Genomic DNA, 27,735 nt, shown 5'->3' on the forward strand with positions numbered 1-27,735 from the left:
AAAGCCTTGAGGTTAAACCAGTTTAACTAAAATAATATGCTAAGTGTCGTAAAGCAGACAAAAGTACAGAGATGGCAATGGAAATAATAACAAAACTACACTTGACTTTTAAAGGGAGGGAGTGGCAGACCGGGGTGGTGGTCCCACTGTTTAAACAGGGGGATCAGAGGGTGTGTGCCAATTACAGAGGTATCACATTACTCAGCCTCCCTGGGAAAGACTACGCCAAGGTGCTGGAAAGGAGGGTCCGGCCGATAGTCGAACCTCAGATTCAGGAGGAGCAATGTGGATTCCGTCCTGGCCGTGGAACAACTGACCAGATCTATACTCTTGCAGGGATCCTGGAGAAGGCCTGGGAGTATGCATATCCGGTCTACATGTGTTTTGTGGATTTGGAGAAGGCATATATGACCGGGTCCCCTGTGAGGTTCTGTGGGAGGTGCTGCGGGAATATAGGGTGAGGGCCTTGTTGAGGGCCATGATCTCTGTACTCCCAAAGCGAGAGCTGTGTCCGTGTGCTCGGGAGTAAGTCGGATTTGTTTCCGGTGGGGGTTGGCCTCCGCCAGGGCTGCGCATTGTCACCTATCCTGTTTGTGATTTTCATGGAGAGGATCTAGAGGCGAAGTCGTGGTGGAGAGGGTATTCGGCTCGGTGAGCTAAGGGTTGCATCACTGCTTTTTTCAGATGATGTGGTCCTGATGGCACCATCGGTCCAAGACCTTCAACTCTCACTGGACCGGTTCGCAGCCGAGTGTACGGCAGCTGGGATGAGGATCACCGTCTCCAATTCTGAGGCCATGGTTCTCAGCAGGAAACCGGTGGATTGTGAAGTCCGGGTAGAGAATGAGGCACGTCCCACTGGGAGGAGACCCCGGGGCAGGAGGAAACACATCGACTCACTGGCCTTGGAACGTCTCGGGAGGAAGTCACTAATGTTGCTCTGGAGAGGGACATCTGGAACACTCTGGTGGAGCTGTAGCCCCCGCGACCAGACTACGAATAAGCGGTTGAAGATGAATGGATGGATGGATGGACTTTACAAATTGCTAGATGAAAATAAAATCCAGTTTGAAGAAAATGTCCACCACAAGCCAGCATGTTGATGATGAGCCCTCTTTATCTAGTCTATATGACATTTCCAAATAAGGGCTAGGCTGAAAGTAATTAAAAATCAGGACACACAAGGTCAAATGAATGGCTGGTATATATCAGCCAAACCAATATACAATATTCGTTTGGCTCTACACACACGCGCACACACTCTCTCACACACACACACACACACACACACACACACACACACACACACACACACACACACACACCCACACACACTGCTATCAGGCTTAAATCTGGCTTTAGATGTATATGTAAGAGCAGCTGGGCTTATGATGGGTTTGTAAAGGCTTATATACTGTTAGGCTGGTGAGCAGCGGCAGCTGATGAAATAAGGAATGCTTCCCGGCCAGTGATGGAGCCCTTACTGATCCTCTCATAAGGCAGAGAGAGAGAGAGAGAGAGAGAGAGAGAGAGAGAGAGAGAGAGAGAGAGAGAGAGAGAGAGAGGCAGAGAGAAAGAGAGAGAGAAAGAGGCAGAGAGAGAGAGTCTACAGTATATGGAGAGCCACTTAGACGCTCTATACTTGGTGCGCTCTTGCCTTTCTCCTTATGCCTAAACTTTTTTTTATTCTTTTATTTTTTACTATTTTGAAGAAGAAAAAAGTTCTACAAGTTCACAACGTGTTGATGTTGATCGGCTATTAAAGTATTTTAAAGTGTTTGTTTTTTTCAAAATAGTAAAAAAAAAAAAAAAAAAAAAGAAAAGTTTATTCATAGGGCCCGTCATCTCAAAGACAAGAAGTTTGGTGCAGAATGTGACGCGTAGTGAGCTTGTAGATCTTTTCAGCAAATGTCCCCCCCCCCCGAGGTTGAAGTGGCTAAAGCAGACTCCATTCAGCAGGCTGTGTCTTCTCGGCGGCACAGCGTGGGCATGCCACGGGCGCCGTTTTGATAAAGCGAAGCGTAAAGCACTTAAAACACTCTCCTCTCGGAAACAAAGCACATTCTCTGACTGACCACACGCTCGCCCAGATGAAACACTGACACCATTCACCACCAAAACACAAAAACACTTACCTGATTAGCAGAATTGGGCACGTGACACACTCACCTCAACTGTATTGTTGTTGCCGCTTTTATCGTACGCATCCTGCTGCCCTGTGGGAGAGAGACAGCTGCATGCGTAAGTCACTAACAAGCGGGAAGGCAAAGTTCTTGCATTAAATGGAACAAAACACGTCCCGAGAAACAGCAACACAAAGACGTCTCCTTTGATGCAAAGACTGCTGTAAAGCAGTGATTCTCAAAGATTTTCCCCCAAGGAGCATATTGTGTTGTATATCAGTTTGTCAGCATTCTTTCGAAAATAGTAGATCTACAAGCTTTTTTTTTTGCCTTTATATTGAATATTTACGAATAGATGCGAAATAAAATAAGCTTGTGTTTTTTTGCTGTGGACCCCGTGAATCACCTCAAGGAGCCCTGGGGGGTCCCCGGACCCCACTTTGAGAAGCAGTTCTGTAAAGCAGTGGTTCCCAAACTTTTTCATGTCAAGGACCCCCAAATTGACACTATTTAGCCAGCGGACCCCCATTTGAAGAGATAATGACAGGGACCCCCGTGAGAGAAGATTTTTACATGCTATAGCAGTGATTCTCAACCCGTTTAATTGACTCATTTCTACAATTGTTACATGCAGGGACCTTTTTGGCTGTTTCATTCTCATTCCGTGGTTTCAACGTGACTGGCCTACTTTCCAGTTGACCTTGAGTGGAGGGCAGATGTCCTGTGTGTGCTTCCCGTGTCTGAATTAGCATGTTTGTGTTGTGCCGTGTGCAAAGAAAATCAAACAAACAAACAAAATGGCAGTACCTAGAGGAGATCCGTGACCTGTATGTGTCTCCACTTGGCTGCCATTGGTGTGCACGCCATGTGGCTGGATACCTTGCTGCCGGTCCATCTCCCCTACGGGACCCCAAAGAAATGATTGTGTCCGTTATTTTGATTATTACATTTTTCCTTCAACTTCGTAGTATGTGTATCTCAATACAGGTTAAATCATAAAAAAGAAATACAAAGAAAAATCACTTCCTGTGACATCTTTTTGAATAGTTCAATATTGCCAATATGCTAGTAGGTTCAAAAGAATGCTCCTTGTCAGATTTGGTCAGAACTTCCCAGCATCATTCTCAGCATCAGCATTCATATGGTGCACTTATATAGCGCTTTTACCCAAAGTGCTTTACATATAGATTGTGCATTACATGATTCACCCATTCATGCACCGATGGTGGAGGAAACCATGCAATGCACCAACCTGCACATCGGGAGAAATGAGGGGCTCAGGGTCTTGCTCAAGGACACTTCGACACTAACTCTGGGGGAGCCCACAGGGATCCAACTGGGAACCTCATGGCTCTACCACTCTACCCCTAAGCCACCCCCCCCCCCCCCCATTAGCAGTGAAATGTATGTGTTTGATGGACGTACTGTACGACGTGTCCTTGCTTACATTGGATGTGTATCTGCTCCATCTCGTTGACCTCGGCGATCGACTCCCGGAGCTCCTCGGCGAACTTCCTCAGCTCCTCTCCACTGGGGGAGCAGAAACTGACCAGCTGTTTCTTCTCGGACGTGAACGGACTTAGCATGGTGATGCCATGGGCGTAGTCTGGTGGGACACATCATAGGACTTAGCATGGTGATGCCATGCATGGGCGTAGTCTGGTGGGTTAGGGTTAGCATGGTGATGCCATGGGTGTAGTCTGGTGGGACACATCATTAGCATGGGACTAAGGCATTAGGACTAGCATGGTGATGCCATGGGCGTAGTCTGGTGGGACACATCATCGTCATGACAATGCCACGTGCACTGCTTTGAGTGCTTTCATCGCAACCTTTTATTCTAAAAAAAGTACTCAAATTGTTCCACAATCGTTAAACTACCTGCTATTTTTGAATAGCCAAAGTGGTTAATATATATATGTAATAAAGATCGGAAAAGTATAACTAGTAACTACAGCTGTCAAATAATTACAATAACAAATAATGTACAATGTTTGATGTAGTGGAATAGAAGTATAATATATCAATTCAAAACATGGAAATATAAGTAAAAGTAACTCAAAACTGTACTTAAGTCCAGTACTTACAGTAAATGTGCCTCTACCACTGTTTACAGCATGTCCTAATTCAAAGATTCTGTTGCTTAGGAACACTTGGCCCAAACGTATGCTTGCAGCTTTTTAGCTGGTAGGTGTTTGTTGCCTGGCAGCAGTAGTGGGTATAAGTGAACACTCTGTCAGGGAAATGTCAGAACTACACAAACTACGTCTTTAAATCCTGTTGACAGCGAGATGCTGCAGAAGACTCCAAAGTATATCATGCATCGCTCTGCCAACGAAGAGAGGAGAAACTGAGGCTTTGCCTTTGGTTAAGGGAATGAACACGACAACAGATGGCTGCTGTACAGGGCCCAGCGAAATATCACAAAACGGGCGCAAACATTTGTCGCTTCCAGCCCAGATCCTTGTTGTGGGGCAAGTAGGACCCTAGGAGAGACAGATCAATCACTTTGCTAGAGTGACATGACGAGCTTGTAAATGTAAACAGTGACTTTTCCATGCTATTACACTACTTTAATGGTGCAGATTTGTTCATACTTAACTTGTCATGCCATAACAGAAGGACTTTAGAAGGGAGGATTTTATTGTCTGGACTTGCTATCAAACAATCAAGTATCAGCTAATGTGCCAGTGCTGACGGCGCACAGACCGGTGGATGCATAACAGCCAAGCACTGGTCATTTAATTAAGCCACATATACATTTATATCATCTATGAGGTTTCTATTTTAATTGGGTGTCTAGCTGGTCATGTCATGATTTTATTTATATATTTATATGTTTATGTTTATTTATTTGATATCGACATAACAATTGCATTGCTCATTGCACAGTTGTACAAATTGTAGATGCATCGTTTACAGTGTGTTAGCACATGTGCTAGTTTTCACCACTTTTCTAAAAAATACAGTGACACTATAGTTAAAAAAAACACCCAATCAAATACAAAACATTATACATTCTAATAATATTTACAGCAAAATTACAATACCATAATCTCCAGTACACAAGTAAACATAATCACTCTTAGTATAATTGTAATCCATCTACAAGCTTGCAGAACAGATTTAACAGTTAAGTTTGAAAGTGGGGCAGTAGCTGTCAAAATATTTCCATTCTGTGTGACGAGTGACGTGTGTTCATCTCCGATTTTGCGGAGATATAAAGCTCTCTTCCTAATAGCTTGTACTCCGTTCAATCTTTAGTCGGCAAATGAGTAATTTTACAAACGCAAAGCGTGTGAATTGTCATCCACACCACGTTCAGCTATGGTTCAGTTTGCCCCACAATACGGCGAGGGGGTGGAGATCAGAGAGAGGGGGCTCTCTATGACGAGACGTTGCTGGAAACTACATATAGTATTGCGTGTGCTGTAGCAACTTCTTACATTCGTTGCTGAAGAGGTGGAACTGCATGCCGAGCAGCCCCATGGCTTTGCAGAAGGTGTAGGAGGCTGAGCTTTTCTTCTTGGGACAGAGCTTCAGGATCTGTAGAGTAGACAGAAACACCACATGGTGTTGGTGGTGTCACACACTGACTGATAGATACCAGATGACTCCTTCGGGGTCCAAAGGACCATACAGATCTGATCTGGCGTGATTTAGTTTATCCCACTGACTATAACTGACTTGACAGGACTGTTGACAAGACATTTTTCCAAAGGACAGTACATCCACTCCCTCATAAGTGGACAATATGTAAACTCAGGTGTCTACAAGTACTAGATCTATCTGCTATTTTAATAATTTATGATTTTATTTTTGTAATAATGATATGCCCAAAATAGGGACATCAGGCTGAAAGTGGTTAATGTACTCTCATTGTTCTGTACTTGATTTTAGACCGTGGAAGAGTCAAAAGCAGAGTCTTTGTGTCTGTAGAGAATGTTAATGCATGCTATCTAAAGTGTCTAAAGTCTCTAACATTAGTAAAGTGTGCAATTAAAAACAGTCATTTGAAATTAATTACTCCTTCCACAGTCATATTTAATGTATTCTTACAGTATGTTGAAGGACTGCATCCTGGTGCCCGTGTGTTCCTCCAGGACTATAGTAATTACAGGCCGTAGCATCCTTACCAGCAGCAGGTCGTTAAAGAGGAAGACCTCCCGCTGCAGCTGGGTCAGCTTCTGTTTGTGAGGCTTGTTGGCATCGGGAACCTCAAACAGACGACAGCAGCACACGAGACGCCTGTGGGGCACAGCCAGGATCTACAGTGGGAGAGTAGATAGGAGGAGTAGATGGATGGCAGAACAGAGGAGAGGAGTGCGATAAGAGATGACAGTGAGAGATAAAGCCTTAGTTGTATATTACTGTACTACTGTATAAGGAAAGCTATGGTTCATCATTCGTGACTCTGGGCATTTATAATCAGCCAGTCAAAGCTGTGAAGCATTACTGTAATGATGCAGCGTGACTCGAACTGCTGGATATTTCACAAGGCATTAGCCAAGTGGCTCGTCACAGCCTACTACAGACTTTCCAAATTAAGTCCAAAAGCCAAAAACACTGGCTCATAAGGTTGTCTTGCACTGTGTAAATAAGGCTTAAGAGGCACTAGAGGTTAATGGAATTAACACCCAGACAACACAAGATCAAGTAGGCTAGATCAAACGTGAGTGGCACACGAACAATATTGCAAACCCAATTCCAGATAAGTGGTAGAAGACTTCAAGTGATGACATTTGGCCCTTACACAAGGATTAAAGTACATGTTTGTTCACCACACACACACACACACACACACACACACACACACACACACACACACACACACACACACACACACACACACACACACACACACATCTAGCATACTAATAACGGACTCACAGTTTTCAGTCCCAGGATGGACTGTTCCACTCGGCTGACGTAGGTGACATGGTCTTCGTTGGAGCGTAGCTCTCTCTGCTGAATCCTCTCATAAATGCCTGCCACCATGTCCCTGGGAATGTCAGCCCCGTCATCCACCCCTGGGGGAACACAGCGGGTGCATGGAAGGCCAGCCTTTTTTTAATCCATTTTTAATCCATCTTAAAGTACTGATTAATTTGAAGTCTAGACGAAAATCGTCCCTGTAGGAATTAAAGACGGGTTGAAAGATTGATCAAAATTCCATGACTTAAACCGACATGAATAATGTTTAGTCGACATTGAATCACTCATTCACGTATAAGTTCAGTTTGAGTAACATTGGACAAACTGATAATAACCACAACATCTATGACTAGAGACTTTAACGGGAAATCATCTGTGTGTGCGACTGTACTGTACTGTACTGTACTGTACGTGTGTGTGTGTGTGTGTGTGTGTGTGTGTGTGTGTGTGTGTGTGTGTGTGTGTGTGTGTTAACAATTTCATAGCACTTTCAGTCCACATGTTGCATGGCTCAAAGGTTTAACTGAAATTAGCATGCAGCTAATTCAGGGATCATCTTATTCCCCGCCAGGATTAATCAATTAATTCACCTCGTATTGCCATGATGTCTTTTTGACTGGCATTCAAACTCTTCAGACAGTGGACAGGGTCCATTTGGTTCCATTTGTACCCTGAGAGCTGTAAGGGTCCATTTGTACACTGAGAGCTGTAAGGGTCCATTTGTCCATTTGTACCCTGAGAGCTGTAAGGGTCCATTTGGTTCCATTTGTACCCTGAGAGCTGTAAGGGTCCATTTGGTTCCATTTGTACCCTGAGAGCTGTAAGGGTCCATTTGTACCCTGAGAGCTGTAAGGGTCCATTTGGTTAAACATGCTAACACTTCATCTTCAATATAAAATTGGTATTGTCACAAACGCACAATACAATGTTGGGCTTAAACTTCATTCAAAGCTGAAGGGAAAACATATTTCAAAAGTTGGGGGAAAATGTATATATATGTTAGGATCTGTCTCTCCAAAGACCATGTCAGACCTGGCCACTCCCACTTTCCCTTCCACTCACACAGTCAGTTCACTCACCTGTCTCCAACCCCCTCGTCATCCCACCTGTGAACACTTTGACAATCAGCCTGCCCCATATATAACTGGACTCATTGCACTCACACTTTGTCAGTTCATACATTGTTGTTATGATGTCTAGTTTGTCTACCCTGGAGCTCTTGCCTGTGTCTCTGTTCCTCTGGACCCTGCCTTGAATACCTCTGGTAATTTGCGTACCTATTTTTTGTGTGTGCATTTTTAACCGCAAGCACGGGAGCAAACCTAAACCTAACCGCAAGCACGGGAGCAGTGCATGTTCGGACTAACGGGACTTCGGATCTATGGGTAGTTCCCGAGACGAGCCATGTCCGTGGGCCCCACAGCCCCACCAATTTAGGCTTCCGAGGACCCCCACCCTGGAGCCCATGTGAAGTGTCCCAGACCGATGCCCCCCTCCCTGCACAAGACATTGAGGTAGGAACTGTACGCTAAAGCTGCTGCTGGGAAGAGCTGCTTTCTCCGCAGTGAGTACAAATATTGTTTATTTGCTGTCGCTGTGGTGTGGTTAAGCAGGGTACTGATGGTGTTGCGCTCGTTTGCGTTTGCGTTTGCGTTCCGGCTTCCTGCGGTTGCGTCGCGTCGGGCCAAGAGTGGCTGCCTGCTGTTGCACTCGTTTGCGTTGCGTCTTTTGCGTCGACTGCCACAATTTCGTCCGGTTCTGTCATTTCACCTCATTTCACCTAACTTGTGGACACTGCCTGTCATCTGCAGAAGAACGTGATGGTTCACGGTAAGTATCTGTTTTTGTATTCTTTACTGCTGGTAGGGTATAGGGCTGTTAGGGTAGGGCTCCTACTAGGGTAGGTTTTTGCGTTGCGTCGCAAACTAAGCACTTTGGCACAGGCATGGAGCTCCTGGTTTACTGGGATGGGGTTCGATTCCCTGCTGCGCCCTGCTTAATCTGTTAAACAGGCATCCTTTTGCACAATAGAGTGTCGCAGTCCCCCCCCCCCCCCCCCCCCCCCTTTCAGAACGACGAGTGGCCCAGGAAATTATTCTCTATTTCATTTTCTCCATAGGCATTTCAAAACTTATTTATTTAAAGACCTTTAAGCGTCGTACGAAGCCAACTCTTGTCGTGACAAATTCATGACAACACACACAATATTTTGGACCAAATAATTACAAAGAACAAAACGTGTTGTTAACCTGCCGTTTTATCTACTTTCTTATTCTTTGTTTGGCCCGAAAAATTGTGTTATGATTGGTCCGAATGTTCACTCGAAAATTCCTGCCGAAGTTCGAGTCCTAAAATAAGGGCTAGGGTACAGCCTTAGTGTGTGTGTGTGTGTGTGTGTGCGTGCGTATGTGACTGTCAGTGTATGCGTGCGTGCGTGAGATCTAAAAAATACTGATGTTCAAACACCACTTGTGATAAATGTTGAAACATCGGCAATTCATTATACCATCCCTTCCCCTCAGAGACCCTGACCCCACACACACACACACACACACACACACACACACACACGCACACTTTCTTTCTCACTCTTAATTTCATTTCCTATATTTTGCTACTGTTCTTTTGATGCTTGGTTGGATGATAAAAAAACAGAAGAAGCACAGCACAACATGTCTTCTCCTCTCATCTATATGTCTCTTTTCCCGCATGCACGCACACGGCTACCTCTGAGGTTGCGTATGAAGTCGTCGAGGCCCATCTTGCGCTGGGGCTTGATGTTGGGCGAGTACATGTCGGTGTTGAGGAGGACCACGGCGAAGGCCAGGATGAAGATGGTGTCCGGGTTGTGGAACTGCTGCACCACGTCTGGGTTGCACATGCAGTAGCGCTGGCTGAGGATGAGGGCGACACACATGTAGGACAACGTGTTATTCAGGATGAACAGGACTGCAGACACGTGCACACATAGACATCAAAGGGGGCTTCAGCCCCATGGCCTTTTACCCGTCTGTAAAATAAAACCTCCCAGACCTTACTATGGTGCCATGCCATACCCGAAGGCAGCATTCAAGTCAGGTTCAATCAGCATCTTACATCATCATTCCACCACCTATATGATTCACCTGTGTAACAGTTATATTTTACTCGCTCCCTTGCCATACCTCCACTTATAGTCTCTGAGACAGTTGCATTCCTGGTTCAATTCAGTCCTTGTTCGAACTTTGAGTTTGTTCTACAAGTGCACTTGTAAGTACACAGCTCTGTAAGAGCACAGTGGCTGCAATTTAATGCTTTGAAACGTGTATTTGTTGCTTAGGCATGCTATTTGGGGCCGGTGATGATGCTGTATGGTTTTATGCTGACCAACGGGTATTTCCGGAAGGAATAATTGTTGGTGTTTGCACTTCAGCTTCCACCGGCCGCGTCTTCTCCGGTGTTAAACTAGTTGTCAGTTTGCTGCGGGGCAGCTGTAGCATGTGATGCTGCACTGTGTGACTGGCCACAGGCATCACATCCTTACAGCACTGCAGTGCAGCTGTATAGTAGGCAGTGGTGGAAAGTAACAAGTACATTTACTTAAGTACTGTACTGCAAGTAAAGTTGAGGTATTTGTAGTGTCATCGAGTATTTCCATCTACTCCACTACATCTCAGACCAAAATAGTGTACTTTTACTCCACTACATTTATTGGAAAACATTAGTTACTTGTAGATTTTGATTATTACAAAACATACATTGACCCCACATTTATACATTTGAAAACATGTTATGGGACATTCTGCATAACGAGAACTTTCTACTTTTGGTACTTTAAGTACATTTCGATGCCAATACTTTTGCACTTTTACTCAAGTCAAATTTGTACTTCTACAAGAACAGCCTCCGTGGCAGACGAGAGGCTGAGCCACTCTGGAGACTGTAGAGCACGACACTGTCGACAGTGTGATGGGAATTCATTCTGCCTCAGTTAAGCTAACGATATCCCGTCTGTCGTCAGATCAGAGACAGAGAGTGAGTGCATGATTAGGACCACCTACGGGCTTCACTAACCCCCCACACCCCCACGTTTTGGTGGTAACCCTCCCCTAGCTGCACCGCACCACAGCACAGCGCTCACTCGCTCCCTAGCTTCCCTTCTATCACGCATGCACGCGCACGAACGGCACGCACACACACAAGGACACACACGGCTGCATGCCACTGAAGACACGTGCGTGCGACGTGCGTGAGAGAGATAGATAGAGAGAAAGAGAGAGAGAGACACACAGAGAGGAAAGTGTCTGCAGCATTCTGTATGTTCTTTATGTAAAGGTACAGTATGGGTATCATCTCGTGTATGAGTTACTGAGTGGTGCGTAGGCCTACTTGACAAACTGAGCATGTGGGTGTGCAACTGTGCATTTGCCTGTTCATGCCTGAGCAGCCCGATCACAATAAATAAAATGTTTTTTGTACGTATCCCCATTATTACACAACCATTTAATTTAAAAAACTAGCTTATCCTATCTCCCTATCTGCGTCATTATGAAAGTTGTATGCCAGCTGGCACTGTATACACCTCTCCCTGTGAAATAACTACTCATGACAGCCTACAACCCATTGCAAACGGATGACATAACAACTGTTTTACATAACAGACATGAAAGGGGATGCCTGTGGTCCTCGTGGTATAGTCCTTGCATTGTTCTGACCTGCAGTGAAAACAGGGTTGCAACTAACTCCATTGTGGACTCTCCTCTCCTCTCCTACTACCACTGCTTGGAAGTGGTTCTCCCGATCACGTGTAATTACATTTCAGGCATTTCGCTGACACTTGTATTCAGCTATTGGCTGGCTCAGGGATTAAACGTGACCCGTTTAGTATAGTCATCTCATCTGACATGTCCCACTTCAGACGCAGCATATAACAACATTGTCTGACTATAGAGGAATCTGAAGACATTAAAGGACATCAAGGTCACAATCTGGCATGGGTGGCACATATTAATGAGAGAAGCGATTAACCTTTATTTAAACAGGCCTTACATTAATGGCTTGGCAAGAGGCATTAGCTTTTTGAGGTGGGAGATTGAAACAACACAACTCCTAGCATGACAGAATAAAAATGTTATCTAGGGGTTTAGGCTTAAAACAAATAAGTAGACAACATACTGTAAATAGCCCTAACAACACTGCAAAACTGGACCACAATCAGAGCTGATTTAGATGTAAGAGCCATTGGCAGTTCATAAAGAAATACGCAGTTCCAGCATCCACGTCCACAATATGATTGATATGACTGCAAACTGTGTGAGTGTGTGTGTGTGTGTGTGTGTGTGTGTGTGTGTGTGTGTGTGTGTGTGTGTGTGTGTGTGTGGGGTGCTTAGCAAGCAGAAGTCCATGGAAATGTAGACATTTAAAGGACATATCAAGGTCAGAAACTGGCAGATCATTTGACAACGTGTAGATAAATCATCCGTGTCTGTCTACGGTAGATTCAGTACTGCTGTATTGAGCCTGAGACATCATGGACACTAACATTAACACGCAGGAAAAGGCCCTGGATGGTGTCTGTCCTCTACACATAAAATGTTATGAATGACACTTGATCACACATCAGGAATGTGGACCTCTACAACTCTTGGGGGCCACGGTCTGAGAGATAAGGACAAGGCTGGCTGAGGCACTGTGTCAGCCAGGCACCTGGAACTGATGCAAACAGTGCAGCTGGAAGGGAAAAGACACGCACCACCTGCAGTAAATAGACAGACACACTGCGGCGTGACAGCGAAGATAGGAACTCTCCAGACACTGATGTTTTTTTATTTATTTTTATTTTTATCCCACGATTTCTAACCCCATTCTTTCAACCAGTGTCAATTATCTAATGTAGGCGCTACAGTCACTGCCAACCTGGGGAGAGCAACGGACTGACCTCTTACTTCCTTCACTGCATTAGGCCCCTTCCTTTCACCTGACAGGGGGAGTTTCTCTGTTTGGACGTAGCGCGTGGAAGGAAGACGTTATTCCAACCAGTTCCTTTCCCCTCCATCAGGCCAAGGGGAGGTAGTATAGAGACAGGACATGCAAACTCCAAACAGAAAGGCACTTTCACCAACGCACTCATGATGCAGAGGAAAGAACTCGCCCCCAACGTCCACATCGGGTATCGAACCCAGGACCTTCTAGCAGTGAGGTGACAGCGCTATACCGACTGATTCTTGATAGGAGGGATTGAAGGGCAGCCATCCAGGAGCCCTCATGAGTTAGTCAGTTATAGTCCGTACTTCCATCGCATCCGTGTGTCTATAAAGATATCATTTTTTAAACGTTTCAGTGTAGAGAGGGATTCACTCTCTCTCGACAGCCAGGTATGTCCACTAACTGGTGTGGAGCTGGAAGGTGTTTGTACAAGATGAGTAGCCTATATGAGAAAGGTTTGCAAGGTCTGGTTAATATTGTAATGAGTTTCAGTCTGCAAGTATGCTCATAAATTGTCGGGATGGGTGGGCGTGTTGCCATGATGACAAAGCAAGCAGAGCACAACACATCAGGCTAAAACTTCATGAATATCAATGAACAGCACATATTTATAAATATGTATTTGTGCGGTTACCGAGACATGACAAATACTTCCAAACAACTTTGCAAGGACACAGAATGTTCTTATATGACACTTGGATGAGCTACGATATACTGTATGCGTTTTCAATGATAAACTGATCTAACTGACTAATCCCTTAAAAAAAAGTTTTACACAGAATAGCAATGGTAAAAAAAGACACACTTGTGTGAATTGAGGGGCTCTCTTATCATCATACATCATCATACACATTCCGGCCAATCACTTTTGGCGTCCTCACTTTTCTGTCCTCACTTTGGGGACACAATAGCACAGTAGGGAAATAACAACGTCAAAAGACCAAAGACAAGCGCTTCAAAAACATCTGCCTTACTGCACGATTATTTAACCTGGCCTGCAGTGCTATGAGAATTAAGGATGCCGACATCTTCAGGAACCCTGAATGTGTTCCCTATATAACCTATGGGCAATATGCAGACCGCAGTGCTAACAAGGTGCAACTTCCCATTGGCAGCTCATTCATCCAAACAGAAAAGTCCTATCTGAAAGCTTGAATTATTCTCTTTTTATCCTCACAGCAGGGGTGGACTGGCCACAGGACGTACCGGGCATATTCCCGGTGGGCCGCGACCGTAGGGGGCTCATGATATGACTAAAACTATTTTTTATCATTTATGTTGTTCTGTAAAAGTGGTGGTATTAGGGCTTGTTTGTTTGTGTGTGCCTCGACAAAGCGGGCGGTAGAGTTTCAGCTATCTGCGTGCTGGTTATGGTGGGCCGGTCTGGGCCAAATTTGCACGATTTTTTTTTCTTCCCAGTCCAGGCCTGCATCAAATAAACAAAAGAAATCATAAAAATCCACCGTAGACATGTTATGAGCTACTTTGTGTCCTTGCAGGTGATTATTTTTCTAACAGTACGTTTTAACAGCGGGCGAGTATCGGCCGACACATCGCCCAATTTCCCAATTGTGTGGAAATTCACCCTGCCACTGCCACTGAATTTAACAAACAAAGTTTGAATTATTCTTTATTGTTTATGTTGCAGAGAATTATATTGTTTATTTTTTACTTCATATGTATATTGTTTGATGCTTGATTGATGATTGATTGTTGACACCATTGGAGACAGCAACTACCAACTGTGGGTGTGTGGGGAACATGCCAACGTTGGTTTTGTGTAAAGGTTTTGTGTAGAGTACTCTGATTATCATTCATTATATATTATTATGTTGATAATTTGTAGAGTAATATGTGACACCTTAAAATGTGTACATGAAATGCAATGTCTCTGCACAATGGGGAATTAACTGGTTAAATTGTGGAATCAATTCAGTCACTGCCTGCCACTGCCTGGCTGTCAGGGGAAAAGAGAGGAAAGCACGTCCATTATGCTTGACATTTGAAGGAGACTTAGATAATTATGTTGATTATTACATGTGCTATCGTGTCTGGCCGTATGAACCAGCACCGATAAGATGCTAATGCTTTCAGGGGTTTTAAGGAAAACAAACACAATTTGGGGTGGTGTGGTTGCAGAATCTGCTCAGAAAACATAATATAGAAAATGAGGCATGACAAGAAGAATTCAGACTTCAAAATATGAGCCACTTTTACTCGAGTAACACAGAGTCAAACTTACATGACAGGATACATGCAACGAGAATACTCAGTTGTGACTCCAGAACAACAAATACTCACAGCTTTTATAGCATTTAGAAACCTCACAGTAGCCAACAGATGCCAGCCCATCCCATCACCCCACAGGTCATAAGATAACAAGAGTTGAAGACACTAGTAAAACAATAAACCATCATTGCCTTCAAGGCAACATAAACAGACCACAAGAACAGCAGATTACAGTCAATCAGTCGATGAGAATATAAATTATATGTAGCTTGCGGAGTTAGTTCAGTCAGATATACTCGAGGGGGTTCATGCCATGCTCAAGGCGCATACTATACTCAAGGGGTTAACATGCTGCATTACTATGTGGGTGTGTAAGTCCCACACGTCATTCGCTGATGGGCAGTCAGCTGACCTATTGGGCGGGCTACTTAAGCTCACTAGACCTCATGCTCTTCCTGCCTTCCTCTGCATATGGTTCCTACGTAGTTGTTATGTGATGTTTGCTCCCACCACCACCCCAGCACCACCGGTGGGCTCTGTTATTTATGTTCCCCATGGGGGTTTTATTGTATATATATATCCCTGCTCTTAATGTTTTATGATGGTGCTTAATTGTGCCGAGCAGGGAGAAAATGCAGCAGAGCCGAACGCCAAGTCAAATATCATATGCACACTAAATATTGGTTAAATCTATTCGTGAGTTGTCTGACTGAACTACAATAATCCTTTATCAGTGGATATGTATAGTGACTGTCACAGGGCAGCCCGGCCGTGCCCTATAGACTAAAGAGGAACAAACAGGCATACACTACACAGCTGCTTTCATTTAACAGCAAGCCGGCTTGGAGAACTGTGTGACTGGACATTAGTGTTGTTGCATGTTATTCGTATTTTATTATTGGTAGCCTACCAACAATGAATTATAAAAGGACACAAATATGGTGCAAGGGTTTTAACAGCATTTCTATTGATTGTGAATTGTGTTTAGTATGATTGTAAGCACCTGTCTCTCCTGCAGTACTATTGGTGTTCCTCTTGAGTCTTGATTGAGTGGGGAAAGTACCAAGTGCTATAGTGCAGGAGGGGTGTCTGTTTTATGTTTCAAGAGTTCTTGTGTTATATATCGTATGTTAATAACGTGGCGCCTGAAATGTTTTCATGTATTTGGAATAGGTTTAGTAAAACCGTATATAATTGTGTAAATCAACTCATGGGCCATAGTTTGCCATTTTGTTACCAATTAGCTCTGTGTTCTTGGTATGGTCTCACCTAGTGTAAAAGGGAGACTGCAGGATGCTGAGGTTCAGTAGGGGCTTGGGCATCAAGCAGGTAACACCTGCTAGGGTCCCTTTATGGGAGGGGTTACAGCCTAATACAATTTATTAAGTTCTGGGGTTTGGTTTCCTAATTTGATTTCAAACTAAGTATTTTTTTGTGAGTTTGGTCTGAAGTGTTTTTGTTTGTTTGTTTGTTCCACTGTAAATACTGCTGCATCAGGGGGAAATAAAACACTCTATGGTACCCTACCCCTCCCCGCTCTGCAGCACCACTGTCTTCCCCATCACCATCTTCATCACTTTCATCCACACTCACCATCTGCCTGGAGGAGATAAAGGCGTGGATGAAGCACAACTTCCTGCAATTAATCCAAAACAGAAGCCATTCTTATCGGCACCCCACACCAAGTTCAATCATCCCCCATAACAAACATCACTTTCTCTGGCCAGGACATCCCACTTTCATCTGCCGTGACAAACCTGGGTGTTAAAATGGACCCCCTGCACCTCAACTATACGAGGCCCACATCAAACATCATTTTTCCTTCTCAAGAACATTGCCAAACTCCTTCAAAGGCTCCAATACATCCAAAACAGCACTGCTAGGAGCCTGATGAGAGTGCGCAAATACGAGCACATCACACCCATCCTCCGCTCACTCCACTGGCTCCCTGCATGTATCATTTCGCACCGAATACAAGATCTCCCTGCTCACCCACCAGTGCTTCCACGGCAACGCTCTCTCCTACCTCAAGAAACTTGTCACCCCCCAACCCTCCACTCGCTCCCCCCGCTCCTCAAACACAAACCGCCTCAAACCCGTCAGAACCAACCTGCGCACCATGGGCGACCGGGCCTTCTGCTCGGCCGCCCCCGAACTGTGGAACGCCCTCCTGCACCTGCAGAGCACCACAGTCGGTTGACTTATTTAAGAGAGCACTTAAGACTTTACTTTTTAACAAAGAGTTTTTATAGCATGCCATTTTGTTTTAAATTGTGTTCCCTTTTCTTAAATGGTTTTAATTGTATAATGCTTCTTATGGGTTTTTTTTATTACAATTTACAATTTACAATTTAATGTAAATTGCTCTGGATTAAGAGCGTCTGCTAAATGCCTAAATTGTAAATTGTATACTATTACAGGTTGTATAATAATAGCCTACAATAACTTGTGTACACATGTATGAGAACTCAATGGCTAAGTTATAGAATATAAACCATCGTCTGGCCCCCCTAAAAGTGGCACACTTCCTGGCCAATAACAGAATAGCGCATATGGAGACCTCAGCTCTAATGTACAACAGCAATAAAGTGCTAAGCAGCAAGCATGTTCAGGACCTGGACGAATTAGTGAAGTCTCTATTGGGGCCAGATCATGTCAAAGACTGTCACATCTGGCCCAGAATATTGTGATGATCATTGATCTATTATCTTTAACCACAAGGTGTCAGTGTCTGTAGTGTCAGTAGTGAAGGACAAACCTTTGTATACCTGTTTGATTGCATAAAGAAGCCTTGGAGTTAAACTACTTGGTCATCATTGAATCAACAAACAGAACAAATATCACCTGATTTCAACCAACATAAATTCTGCCCACTAAGACAGACGTCCCTGGATGAATCAGAGAGAGTCTGATCGAGGCCAGATCAACTTAAGTCATATAACTAGTCAGATCGTGCCCAGAATGAACTGGTGAAGACGTCCTGGAAATGACGTAAAGATCATCCCCATATGGGCTGTGATCTGTCCTAGTCCTGAACGTCCTCAACGTCACCGTAACATGACGTAATTTGGCTTGCTGGACTGCTTCTAATATCACACACACACAAAGTGTGTGTGTGTGTGTGTGTGTGTGTGTGTGTGTGTGTGTGTGTGTGTGTGTGTGCGTGTGCTTCTATTTCACCGCACATTTCATCTCTAGACCATGAATATTTATTGTTTAGATTTGCATAGATAGCTAAGGGAGCCAAACAATCAGATCAGCAGTGGTGTAAAGTAACTAAGTACATATAAGTGTCTTATGTATTTGTACTTGAGTATTTCCAATTTTCAATACTTTTACCAATACTTTTGACACTTTTACTCAAGTACATTTTGAATTTAGTTGCAGCAAAGTATTTCTTTTTTTTTCTTATAATTTTTTATCCCACAATTTTGTAACCCATTTTTCACCCCTGTGTCAATTATCTAATGTGATCCTGGGCTCTACACACCCTCCGCCAACCTGGTCCCCATATATGGGGGACATGGGGAGAGCAACGGACTTGAACTCATGCTTCCTTCATGCCTGAGTGTCCAAGTCACTCCTTTACACCTGACAGGGGGGAGTTTCCCTGGTTGGACGTAGCGCGTGGAAGGAACACGTTATTCCAACCAGTTCCTTTCCCCTCCATCAGGCGCCCCGGCTGGGAGGCTGGCCAGGGGGAGGAAGTTTAGAGACCAGGATTACTGCATGTTTTTTGTGAGGGTACCTACCCTAGGGGACACAGGGAGAACATGCAAACTCAAACTGCAACAAAGTATTTCTACATTGCAGTATTGATACTTTTACGTAAGTACTACTACTACTACTAATACTACTACTACTACTACTAATAATAATAATAATAATAACAATAACAATAACAATAATATCTTTATTTATATAGCGCTTTTCATGAGCACTCAAAGACGCTTTACATGTGGAGTGGCCAGGGGGGGGACACATCTAAAAGGACAACTTTATTAGGAGAAAAACAAGTAAAATATAAGAATTAAAAGCAATAAAACAGAGCAGGTTAAAAACAAGCCAGCTTAGAAATGCTCAAATGCTAACCTATACAGGTGGGTTTTCAGTGCGGTTTTGAAGGTAGGGAGGGAGGGGGCATCATAATGTGTGTGGGGAGAGCATTCCAGAGGGTGGGGGCGGCCACAGAGAAGGCCCTGTCGCCCCAGGTTTTGCGTTTGATCTTTTTGGGAATCACAAGGGGTCCAGGCGTTGCTGGACCCTGAGGGAATGGGATGGCACGTGTGGCTCGAGGAGGGCGGAGAAGTCAGGTTGTGCAGTGCTTTGTAGGTGGTGAGGAGTACAGTACAAGTAAATAATTGAGTACTTTTTCCACCACTGCTCAGCATGAGCATGGCGAGCCGCTATATGCTATCCACCTCGACGGTCTCACCTGAAGGCCTCGATGAGTCTCTCCACCTTCTGCGCTTCCCCCTGAACACGAACGTGAGCCTGGAACTTCCTCAGCGCCTCGTCCAGTTCCATCCCGGAGAAATCCATCTCATCCACGACACAACTGCATGGACGGGTAAAACGGAGAGAAGGCAGAGACGGAAAAGAAGGTGTGTGAGAGATAGACATCAAAATAAAAAGCAAGACGGGAGAGAATCGATGGAAATGAAGGCGGCAACACACAGACATTCAGGGCGGGGACACCTTTTGGTGTTTTAAGCATTATGTTATATTTTAGCTATTGAAAAATAGCAGATCTACAAGCTCATAGCGCGCTTGTAGATCTGCTATTTCTTTTTTAATCGTGAAAATGAGGCACAAGTCTTTGAATATATATTCTGTCAGAGCAAACGTTTTTAACTCAAATCTTTGCTTCTGGAAGGGTCCCGGGAACAACATATTTTCAGATGGGGGTCCATGGCCAATTACATATCATTTTTGGGGTTCTTAACATGAAAATGTTTGAGAACGACTGACATAGAAACATGAGGTTTTGACAGGATTTAGAAGACATTTGTACTCGGGTCTAAATGGGTTATCTCATGCATAGGCCTTTTCAGACGGGGAGCGACTGACGCACCTTCTAAATCAATTTAAATGAGAGGTGTGTGAAATTGATGCACACGTGCTAGTTTCGTGCACACGCCTGCGACTAACTAGACATGGATTGTGGTGAGCTCCCTCATGAGCAGACCTGGAGCTGATCCAGGCGACAACGCCTGCGTCACTCGCTCCCCGTCTGAAAGGACCTAACCTTTAAGGTGGTTGCACACTGGTGCGTTTCTTCACTGCGTTTTGCAGATCCATAAGTAGTAGGCTATAGCTGTTAGCCGGTGAACAACACCCCACTAGACTCCACTAGACAGCTGTGTGGAAAGCGGATCAAATCGACCCTGGGTCTGAAATAACTTTATATGGACAACATTTTCGGTGGCAGTGTGCAAACGTGATTGACATAATGTGAGGTCGATTTTATTTTTTACTTGCCCAAAATTCACTCGGATATTCGTCCAAACCAGTGTGCAAATACCTTTTATGCCACTGTGCATGTATGCAACTGTATGTCACGGTTTAAATGATGGCACCATAGTGCATCTATGTGAGTGAGTCTATGACTACACTAGTGCTGATGGCATTTTGTTCCTTTTTCAGGACCACTTCCATTCCACAGCCATTGACCTGGAAGACACACATTCTTGCGCGTGCGTGCGTGCGTGCGTGCGCTCGCTCGCGCGCACACACACACACACACACACACACACACACACACACAGGCTCTAAACAGAAGAAAGTGGAAGCTGAGAATGGGGGAGATACAGGAAGAGGAAAAGAGATAGGGAGATACAGTGAAAGATCGAGCGAGTCAGGAGAGAGCTGTGGTGAAAAAGCCACAAAGAAAGGCACTGGCAAGAGAAAAAAAAATGTGTCTATTATTATTATTATTGTGTGCGTGCGTGCGTGTGTGCGCACTCTGAGAGCAGTGACCTATTTCTTCAGTCTCTCTACACAGCATATCAGTGAAACAGCCTCCTAAATCCTAGATCACTATATACCGCGGTAGGACAATTTTTTTTATAATAAGTATGTATGAACACAGTAAAATGTAACTCACAGATCCCTTTGGTTCCATTTGTACACTCTCTGAGTTAAAAGAACACGAGGATGTGGCTGTGTGTATGCATACTGTACATTTACATGGATCATGTGTATGGGATGTGCCTCATGTTATGTTATTTGTGAATATGCGTCCATGTATACTGTGTAGTGTACACTTATGGGTCCATTCTGTACACTCTATGGGCCCGATTCACAAGCTGTTTACACCCTACTGACTGGCCCTGCACTTGCCTGATGCAGAAATTTATATTTTATAATAAATATATTGTATTTATTTCGCTGTCTCTCATTCAGACAGGCTGGACCTGTTTTTGGAACAGCGAACAGCAATGTCCGTGTTGTTCACCTATGTGTCCACCCATGTATGTGACGTTAATGAGCACGAGTATGACTATTAGTACCAGTAGGGGCGATGTTGGGCCAGAAACAGAGAGAGAGATAGTGCTGTACTGTTGCCTGCTAATGAGAGGGAGAGAGGGGGGAGGGGGAGAGAGAGGGGAGTTGCACCACTCAGTTCACACGGGTGTGATTATTTTTTAATCAATGTGATTTTTTCCTTGTGTTTCCTTATGTCTCCACCGTGAGGCCTTCAGAATCTCCACAGAATCCCCTTGCTGTTGAATTGAATGGGAGCGATATAGAGATTGGCAGGTTCCTTAGCCAATCAGATTTCTCAGTAAAACTATGCCTAAACCTAACCTAACCTCAGTAAAACTATGCCTAAACCTAACCCTAACCCTAATCGAGCTTAAACCTTACCTAAACCTAACCTCAGTACAACTATGCCTATCAACTATCAAAGAAAAGGACTCACTCCAGGACGTCCCTGTTGAAGTGCAGCTTGCTGTTGCCCAGGAACTCTCCGATCATCTGCCTGCTCAGGCCTTTCCTCTGCAGGAGGAAGTGAGCCACGCCGATGGCCGTGTCCGGTACGAAACCCCGCGTGATCAGGAAGTGGATGCCTCGCTCCGGGTTTCTGCCCAAGGGAGAGAAGAGTGTCAGCATGTTTGTCTCAGTATGTGTCATAATGTTGAGAGAGAGAGAGAGAGGGAGAGAGAGAGAGAGAGAAAGAGTGTGTGTGTGTGTGCGTGTGTGTGTGTGTGTGTGTGTGTGTGTGTGTGTGTGTGTGTGTGCGCAGCAATGGCGGCACGGTGGAAACGCCGGTGGCGCCAACTTTGCTTGTTTTCTAACATCTAACAACCGCACCCGTTCTAACTACGATCGTTAATGTAGTGGGTACAGCTTTTGGAACTTTTGCAACTCCTGTGGCGGTGGCTGTGTGTCAGGATATCACGTCAAGATGTACCCAGACGTAGTCTACTACCGGCGACCACACTGCCTGTTGGTCCCTCCCGTGAACAACAGGTGCCGGGAGGAGAGGCAGTGGACCCGGTGACTTCCCCGCAGTGTGTCGGTCCGCCATCGGGGCAGCGGTGTGTGGACTTCCAGGCCCATGAGAGCGGCTGTGGAGTGTGGAGGGTGCAGCGTCACCGGGAGAAACCCCCGGTGAGTCGGCAACTTCCCTACGGCAAGCGGACGCCGCGTGTTGTCACCGGGCGGCGGTGTGAGAGTGAGACTGCTGGCTCCGTTCTCTCTGATGGTCCATGGGACATGTCCACAGCGTGGGAGCGTTTGTGGGAGTGTTTCGAACCCTCGACAGTTTGGAGTGTCCATAGGATGGACTTGCGAGGTGTTGTACTGTCCCTGTTGTACTGTCTATACCACCATATGAGACTAAGCCTAATCCTGAGCACCGTCGTGTGAACGAATATGGCTATCAGAGACGCTGCTGAGTGACATTCTTGCATGCTGTATCATGATTCCAAACATGTCTCATAGGCTTGTGATTGTAACATAACTGCACCCATACTGTTTGTGTCCTTATGCATTTTCCTTTTAAAGTGTGGACCAAATAAAATAATGAAATTGTGTGTGTGTGTGTGTGTGTGTGTGTGTGTGTGTGTGTGTGTGTGTGTGTGTGTGTGTGTGTGTGTGTGTGTGTGTGTGTGTGTGTGTGTTAAGGCTGTCCCCAAACATTCAAGGTTTGAATGTTCGCTCGTTAGGGTTGGCACTCGAATCTTAATTAATGCATTTAAACCCTTTTTTCCCTTTTTTATTAACTCGAAAATATATCTCGGCGAGAATGTTATGTTAAAAAGTAAGTTTCTCGTGCATTCCTGTCAGAAGTTATGTCTATCTCCTTGTTGTGCTGTCCCAGGTGTCTCTCTCCAAAATCCCCTGTGCACATTAATTTGGTGATGGGCCTGCAGCCAATCAGCAACACACACACACACACACACACACACACACACACACACACACACACACACACACACACACACACACACACACCAGCATGGCACAATTTGAGAAAAAGGTTAGTTCTCTCTCTCTCTCTCTCTCTCTCTCTCTCGCTGAGCTGTTGCGTCTGTGTGTGTGTGTGTGTGTGTGTGTGTGTGTGTGTGTGTGTGTGTGTGTGTGTGTGTGTGTGTGTGTGTGTGTGTGTGTGTGTGTGTCAGTGTGTGTGTGTGTGTGTGTGTGTGTGTGTGTGTGTTTGTTGCTGATTGGCTGCAGGCCCATCACCAAATTAATGTGCACAGGGGTGTGTGTGGCACTGATTTATTGAATATTCTGACTTTCAATTCAAATGTACATACATTTAGTTTTGATTGTATTGTTGCTTTTTGCCTTGGCAATGTAAATGTAACCCAGCCAACATGGCAACCCGCAAATGGCAACCCATGTCAACTGTCAATCAAGGCAGTATAAAGGTGACATCAGTTCCTACACTCCCCACTCCCACTCCCACCTATGCAAGATGGCCGAAATGTTTGACAGCAGCATGTTCCTGTCCACTGTGACAACCTTTGGTTACTCTTCGGTGAGTCATATAGGCTTGGTGTCTTAACTTGGATCAACTGGTTAACTGTTTGTTTATTTTGAAAGCATTTGATTTATGATTTATGTTTTAACTTTTGGTTTAATAATTAATATTGATGTATTCTATTATAATATATAATTATATATATTATAAAATATGGGTTGTGGGGGCTATACAGCCACATGTGTTTCTAATGTGATGTAGGCCTACATAACACTAATGACACTTATCTTTTCTCTTCATGTAATTCCAGAATATGAAGAGTCACTGCACCAGTGGTGTAGGAGGCAGCACCAAGCCCTGGACCCTGAGACGAGCCATGTCCGTGGGCCCCACAGCCCCACCAATTTAGGCTTCCGAGGACCCCCACCCCACCCTACCCTGGAGCCCATGTGAAGTGTCCCAGACCAATGCCCCCCCTCCCTGCACAAGACATTGAGGTAGGAACTGTACGCTATAGCTGCTGCTGGGAAGAGCTGCTTGCTGCACAGTGAGTACAAATCTTGTTTATTGTCCTTTTGCTGTCGCTGGTGTGGTTCTGCAGGGTAGCCTACTGATGGTGTTGCTCTCGTTTGCGTTCCGGCTTCCTGCGGTTGCGTCGTGTCGGGCTGCCTGCTGTTGCACTCGTTTGCGTTGCGTCTTTTGCGTCGACTGCCACAATTTAGGCCGGTTCTGTCATTTCACCTCATTTCACCTAACTTGTGGACACTGCCTGTCATCTGCAGAAGAACGTGATGGTTCACGGTAACTGGGTAAGTATCTGTTTTTGTATTCTTTGCTGCTGGTAGGGTAGGGCTGGTAGGGTAGGGCTCCTACAAGGGTAGGTTTTTGCGTTGCGTCGCAAACAAAGCACTTTGGCACAGGCATGGAGCTCCTGGTTTACTGGGATGGGGTTCGATTCCCTGCTGCGCCCTATGCTGATTACATTTAATCTGTTAAACCGGCATCCTTTTGCACAATAGAGCGTCACAGTCCCTCCCCCTTTCAGAACGACGAGTGGCCCAGGAAATTCTCTATTTCATTTTCTCCATAGGCATTTCAAAACTTATTTATTTAAAGACCTTTAAGCGTCGTATACGAAGCCAACTCCTGTCGTGACAAATCATGACCACGCACACAATATTTTGGACCAAATAATTACAAAGAACACAACCTGTTGTAACCTGCCGTTTTATCTACTTTCTAATTCTTTGTTTGGCCCGAAAAATTGTGTTTGTCATGATTGGTCCGAATGTTCACTCGAAAATTCCTGCCCAAGTTCGAGTCCTAAAATAAGGGCTAGGGTACAGCCTTAGTGTGTGTGTGTGTGTGCGTAGGCATGTGTGCGTGCCTGCGTGCATGTGTAAGGGTGCGTGCATGCATGCATGCATGCGTGTGTGTGTAAGGGTGCGTGCATGCGTGCGTGCCTATAGTCATGTACGAAAGCTGGACCTTGGAAATGGCAACAATGTCATCGATGCACATGAGTTAATTTACGTTAATTGGAATTAACTAAGAAGTGCAGGTCAACTGTGCGTGGGCTCTATTCATAGACACAGAGAGACTACATCACATTGTTCATTCATAGACCTTTTTTTATCTCCCGCTCCCATCTCGCTATACCATCTGCCGTTCCTGCTCTTATCACGAACACTGATGATGACAGCACAGGGAGGTGCTGAATGGACAGCTCTATACACTACTACACCAATTTAAATGGTTGACTTGCACAGAGGTTGAAGGATTTTGTTTTTGTTTAAAGGTCGGGTAAGTGATTTTCTTTGGTTAAAATAAGTGTTAAAAAGCTCTATATTGTGATAGTATATTCATTGCTATAGAGCAGAGGTTCCCAACCACTGGTACGTGTACCTGTGCTGGCACTCGGGACATATCCCACTGGCACTCGAGAAGGGAATCCCAAGTTTTCCTGACTGTGAATCTATAACCGTGTGTCAATGATATATGATCAATGATATAACATTATGTTGTGAATTTGTGATATAATAATATAGCAGCGGGTAGGCTGGCTACTTGAGGCCACCCTTTCCCCAGCCATGCCGATCCGCACACATTTCATGAACTGTCAGCCGGTCCGTGGTAATAGAAACGATACAGCTGGCATGCTACACGAGAACAGTTTGCACAGAGGTATGCCCGTTTGACCCTTTCTAGTAATAGGTTGTGTTTATGAATGGTCACTATAGTAGATAGAGATTTCAGAGGTGTTTGAACATCCTGGATGTTGCTCAACAGAACCAAACAAATTCCATCTGTTCGGGTGTCGTATGCATTAGGCTTAATTCTGACCCTGACCCTGATCGTTTTCCTAATCTCGATCCTGTGATTCTCGTTTAAATTCTGATACTGATGCTGATTGACACGCTCATTGACATGATGGGAACTATGCACAAAAATGAATTTCACCCACTTTTTGACTTGTGATGTGACAATAAAGGGTGTCACTCACACATTGAAGAGGTTCAGTCCGATGCGGTAGAGACGCTTGCGGTGTGTGTCCGTGGAGAGGGTCGGTGAGCGACACGACGCCGGGTCCTGGCAGCGGTCCCGGGGCAGAGAGAGGACCAGGGCCTGGAGTTCCCCCGGGCTGGGCCCCCCGACGGGAACCTGCCCATGGGGCTGATGGGTGTACTGGTACTGCTGGTACTGGGTGTAGGTCTGGGTGGTGGGCTGCTGGTTGGACTGATGGACCGTTGTTGTGGTTGTGGTGGAGGTGGTGGAGCTCAGTCGTCTCTCCGAGCCGCCACTCTCCCCCTTCAACCCTCCTCCCCCACCTACGCCTCCTCCTCCCAGAGGGGGCACCGCCGAGCCCCTCCTGGAGCCCGGCTCCCCTCCAATCAACAGCTCCTCGCTGGGGGGAGGCGCGGGGAACTCCCCCGGCTCCCCGCTCATGGAGACTTTCCGACTGCCCGCGTCTCCTCCTCCCCCCGTGGGCCCCAGGGCGGAGGTGGTGGTGGCGGAGGAGATGGTGTAGGAGCTGTTGCTGTCGATGTGCACCGTCACGTCCCTGAACGCCATGAGGAGGGAGCTGGCGCTGCGAGGCATGCAGCCGGCGCTCTCGGCGGCCTTGCGGAACGCGCCGGGGTCTATCAGCATCCCCCCCGCTCCGCCCTCTCCTTCTCCGCCCTCTCCCGCCGCCGCCATGCTCCAGCCGCGGAGGGCGTCGTCGATGGACTGCGCCAGGGAGTGCAGCTGCAAAACAATGTGACCGTGAGGACATGGATACAAGTACAAAAACATATATCTGGGAGGACTGGTCTGTAGGCATGTAACCATATATTGTATTTCCATATATCGATATAAACTGGTGACAATTTAAATCGATTTAATAAAAACATGTATCGCGATCCAAGGATTTGAGATTTGTGTAAAACATTTCCAGTCATTTGCTTGCTCGTTGCTACACAGTATTGAAAAAAGTACAGTTGGCTTATCTACCTCAGAATTGAAAAATAGGTAGTTTTGGGGAAAAAAAATGTTTTTGTGGAAGCGAAT

The 27,735-nt window shown here is 45.3% G+C and overlaps 1 protein-coding gene across 1 annotated transcript in view; it reads right to left on the reverse strand.

Moving 5' to 3' along the window:
• The window catches only part of iqsec3b (IQ motif and Sec7 domain ArfGEF 3b), a gene marked incomplete at both ends in the record, with an annotated part of 61,741 nt that overhangs the window by 1,551 nt on the left and 32,455 nt on the right, over nucleotides 1–27,735 (reverse strand). Inside the window, 10 exons of the mRNA XM_080760792.1 lie at nucleotides 2,170–2,216; nucleotides 2,931–3,023; nucleotides 3,571–3,729; nucleotides 5,570–5,669; nucleotides 6,260–6,391; nucleotides 7,014–7,153; nucleotides 9,786–9,952; nucleotides 19,687–19,809; nucleotides 22,177–22,338; nucleotides 26,690–27,432. Of these exons, the coding sequence (XP_080616918.1) occupies nucleotides 2,170–2,216; nucleotides 2,931–3,023; nucleotides 3,571–3,729; nucleotides 5,570–5,669; nucleotides 6,260–6,391; nucleotides 7,014–7,153; nucleotides 9,786–9,952; nucleotides 19,687–19,809; nucleotides 22,177–22,338; nucleotides 26,690–27,432 (1,866 nt within the window). The remainder of the gene's footprint in view (nucleotides 1–2,169; nucleotides 2,217–2,930; nucleotides 3,024–3,570; nucleotides 3,730–5,569; nucleotides 5,670–6,259; nucleotides 6,392–7,013; nucleotides 7,154–9,785; nucleotides 9,953–19,686; nucleotides 19,810–22,176; nucleotides 22,339–26,689; nucleotides 27,433–27,735) is intronic.

The sequence above is a fragment of the Protomyctophum bolini genome, assembly GCF_963924005.1.
Source record: "Protomyctophum bolini genome assembly, chromosome: 4".
NCBI classification, from domain to species: Eukaryota; Metazoa; Chordata; class Actinopteri; order Myctophiformes; family Myctophidae; genus Protomyctophum; species Protomyctophum bolini.